General features: G+C 31.8%; 1 protein-coding gene across 1 annotated transcript in view; it reads right to left on the bottom strand.

Annotated features, from left to right (window-relative positions):
* LOC106474107 (POU domain protein 2-like) overlaps positions 1–4,397 on the bottom strand; it is a 32,593-nt gene that overhangs the window by 5,184 nt on the left and 23,012 nt on the right. The window contains exons 6-7 of the mRNA XM_022402484.1: positions 2,775–2,948; positions 1,592–1,724 (exon numbers count right to left, since the gene is read on the bottom strand). Of these exons, the coding sequence (XP_022258192.1) occupies positions 1,592–1,724; positions 2,775–2,948 (307 nt within the window). The remainder of the gene's footprint in view (positions 1–1,591; positions 1,725–2,774; positions 2,949–4,397) is intronic.

The raw sequence follows: 4,397 nt of genomic DNA, 5'->3' as shown, positions 1-4,397 counted from the left end.
TTTCTATAATCTCATTAACCTAATCCAACAATCTACTGGCGTTTTTATAATCTCATTAACCTAATCCAACAATCTACTAGTTTTTATAATCTCATTAACCTAATCCAACAATCTACTAGTTTTATAATCTCATTAACCTAATCCAACAATCTACTGGTGTTTTTATAATCTAATTAACCTAATCAAACAATCTACTAGTTTTTTATAATCTCATTAACCTAATCCAACAATCTACTAGTGTTCTTATAATCTCATTAACCTAATCCAACAATCTACTAGTGTTCTTATAATCTCATTAACCTAATCCAACAATCTACTGGTGTTTTATAATCTAATTAACCTAATCCAACAATCTACTAGTTTTTATAATCTCATTAACCTAATCCAACAATCTACTAGTTTTATAATCTCATTAACCTAATCCAACAATCTACTAGTGTTTCTATGATCTCAATAACCTAATCGAACAATCTACTAGTGTTTCTATGATCTCATTAACCTAATCCAACAATCTACTGGTGTTTCTATAATCTCATTAACCTAATCCAACAATCTACTGGTGTTTCTATAATCTAATTAACCTAATCCAACAATCTACTAGTGTTTCTATAATCTCAATAACCAACTCCAACAATCTACTAGTGTTTCTATGATCTCAATAACCTAATCCAACAATCTACTAGTGTTTCTATAATCTCAATAACCTACACCAACAATCTACTAGTGTTTCTATGATCTCAATAACCTAATCGAACAATCTACTAGTGTTTCTATGATCTCAATAACCTAATCCAACAAGCTACTGGTGTTTTTATATTCTCACAATATTTTTTCCCAAATCTAATGAAAATTCGAGACTTTACGTGCTCATCAAGTAAGGTAAATCTAGAACTTTCTCTAGCTAAAACAACACAAAGTACAGCCTATAACACTAGCAATTGAACATGCTCAATAACTTTAGGGTATCTGACTGACTGTAAAAACCGATTTAACTACCATTAAACGATCTTTTTTTTAAGTTGTCTTTTCAGTCATGAAGTCAAAAGTTTCTTAAATGTTAATGAAGATAAGGCTGCTTCTGTTTTCATGATCAGTGGTATAGTACAATTTTAAATAAACTGTATTAGTGATTATAGGTGGATCGAGTTAGCACAAGTTATTATAAGATAAAACACTTGAAGAAAACAAGAAAATATATTTTTTATTTTTGAGTGCAATATAACAGATTACATACATCATGTTAATAATTCATGTATAACTTAACAGTTCTTTAACGTAGAAATAAAATTCAAATTACGCACTAAAAAAAGGGAATGATATTACTATTAGGTTACGTTAGGCCTAGGTAAGCCAAATGCTAGGCTAATAGTTAACTTGTGGTTGACGTTAGGCCTAAGGTAAGCCAAATGTTAGGCTAATAGTTAACTTGTGGTTGACGTTAGGCCTAAGGTAAGCCAAATGTTAGGCTAATAGTTAACTTGTGGTTGACGTTAGGCCTAAGGTAAGCCAAATGTTAGTCTAAGAGTTAACTTGTGGTTGATAGATATACTTACTATAGGCTTAAAGGCACATATTACACATACAGACTTACCAAGTTTTATCCTCTTCTGCTTAAATGTTTTGGCAAATTCTTCCAAATCTTCAAGAGCTGGTATCTCCTCAGGACAGGCTTCCCTCGACTGTAGTTTTAAGGGTGAACTTGGCGTAGCAATCTGGGAAAAACACTGTTAAAAAGAAAATAGTTCTTAACTATACGCATTGGAATTACGCACAGTGTAAGCGTAGGTTTATATTTCGCAATAAATAAGATATTTATTTAATGACGTCAAAACCTACTGTAATGACGTATAAAAAATTTTGTAACTTGTTTTGGACTAATGAGCTGACTTAAAAACTGTATTAATTCGTCAGTTACTTACGATCTGGCTTTTAAAAATATCAATTTAGAACTAAATCCCAAGCTAGCGTGCAAAAATACAATAATTAAGTCAGTAAAAAAAAACTGATGTACATTTTTACACTTCTGGAAAAAAACTATAAACAAAATTTAAAATTTTCACCTACATATCCTTAATTTTACATTTTATATATAATGCGAGGGCATTTTATTCAAACTTATTTTAAAACTTACCGAAAATAAGGATTGTACGTCTGGTACTACTTCAGTGAGATTCTTGTTAAGGTTATTAATATGGTCCGGCCACAAAGCTACATTATTTTAGGCGTAGTAGTATATACTAGACTTATTGAACAGGTCTGTATGGAATACAGGAGAGGACTACGTTTTAATCAATTTGTTTGTTTTTACAGAGCAAAGCTAGATTAAGTTATATACTGTGTCCACCGCGAAGAATCGAACCCCGAATTTTAGCGTTGTGAATCCGTAGTCTTACTGGTGTCCCATCGGGGAACTATCTGTTGTATAACGCGGGAAATCGAACTTTGGGTTTTAGTGCTGGGGGGCGTTTAAATATCTGCGGATCTTAGAAAACATTAATCCGTCTTTACTACTAAGTCTATACAAAACGTCCTACAGAAATAATCTTTTTAAAACGCTACTGTTTCCCAGTGAAGTAGATGAGGAAAACTCTCCACAAATAAACAAATAAATGTTCAAAACAATTCAAATTTAAACTACAATTATTATTAACATTGTCATGTTCCTATTATTAAAATATTATACATCAAAACGCACTGGCCAATAAGATATCTGGTTGTGAAATATAAACAAAAATACTTGTTTTAATTCCATTAAAAAAATCAAAAGTGCAAACCTTGGCTTGCAGCGCCTCCTGTGGTTGGCATGACAACTGTTTATTGGATTCTCTGATTCTCTGAGGAAGAGTTTGATGTCCTTTAGGGACATCAGCTTGTGGATTCCCGGTAGGAGAACCAACCTGATTGATTTGAGACTGTACTTTTTGCAATGATTGTTGCATCAAAAGACCCTAGAAATATTAGTTGAAATTTTTAGTTCGGAAAACTATTTTTTAAACGTGTCAGTCAGTTCGTGATTGGTCAAATCAGACAACTAACCTTTTAAATATGACAACGTGACTTGAAGGTTTGAGAAATAAGACAAATAACTTTTTTAACAGAACAACGTGATTTGAAGGTTTGAATAATCAGACAAGTAACTTTTTTAACAGAACAACGTGATTTGAAGGTATGAATAAGACAAGTAACTTTTTTAACAGAACAACGTGACTGGAAGGTTTGAATAATAAGACAAGTAACCTTTTTAACAGAACAACGTGACTTGAAGGTTTGAGAAATAAGACAAGTAACTTTTTTAACAGAACAACGTGACTGGAAGGTTTGAATAATAAGACAAGTAACCTTTTTAACAGAACAACGTGACTTTAAGGTTTGAGAAATAAGACAAGTAACTTTTTTAACAGATCAACGTGACTTGAAGGTTTAAGAAGTAAGACAAGTAACTTTTTTAACAGAACAACGTGACTTGAAGGTTTAAGAAGTAAGACAAGTAACTTTTTTTAACAGAACAACGTGACTTGAAGGTTTGAATATTAAGACAAGTAACTTTTTTAACAGAACAACGTGACTGGAAGGTTTGAGAAGTTTAATATACTGTAACTGCATGTTGAAAGAGATGCCGTTTCGGCTTCTATACCGATACCTGAAGAAGGTCTCGGTAAAAAAGCCGAAACGTCATCTCCCTCTCTTTCAACAGTCCATTAAAAACCTCAAACTAAAGTTTTATTGAAACAATATGACTTGAAATTTATTTTATTCACAGAAAATAAAAATTATCCCTAGAAAACAAGAACATTGATGTCCAGGAAACATACATATTTTATCATGCCATTCTTGTAGACTTTGGTAACAATAACTTGTGTTTAGGTTATTGAAAATTCTGAATTCTATACAACAAGGTGTTACTGTATAGAAAATGATATATCAGCAATTTTAAACGAAGTGGTAATACAATCAAAGTTATAGTTCACTATCATCTTTTGCAACAACTTAATATACTATTTATTATGCTTTGTCTTACAACGTTTTACTATAAATCTGTATATACTACTAAACTCTGAGATTGTTTGTTTTCTTGTCTGTAATTAAATACAGCAAAAACGGCGCACAATACCGCCATACTTGTAATGAAATGAGAATAGAAACAGAATAAAACAAGTTTCGTTAAAATCGGGCCGCGGGTTACCGAGTTAGTCTTGTTTTTCGGGTCACTTTTATGAAAATTTCTAGACTAGATGGCGCCACATATCGGTTTATCTATCTATGTATTCGTTTTCCACCATATGAATAACTTTAAAATATCTTCTGTACAACAATATATGCACAACAGAAATTAAATGATGAGATGAAAATGTGTTATAACGACGCGTAGAAAGAACAACAATAAAATGGATCTACAA

Source organism: Limulus polyphemus, unplaced genomic scaffold, assembly GCF_000517525.1.
Source record: "Limulus polyphemus unplaced genomic scaffold, Limulus_polyphemus-2.1.2 Scaffold6828, whole genome shotgun sequence".
In the NCBI taxonomy this organism is placed as follows: domain Eukaryota; kingdom Metazoa; phylum Arthropoda; class Merostomata; order Xiphosura; family Limulidae; genus Limulus; species Limulus polyphemus.
The sequence above is the reverse complement of the archived record's forward strand: the minus strand, read 5'-3'. Positions and strand labels throughout refer to the sequence as shown.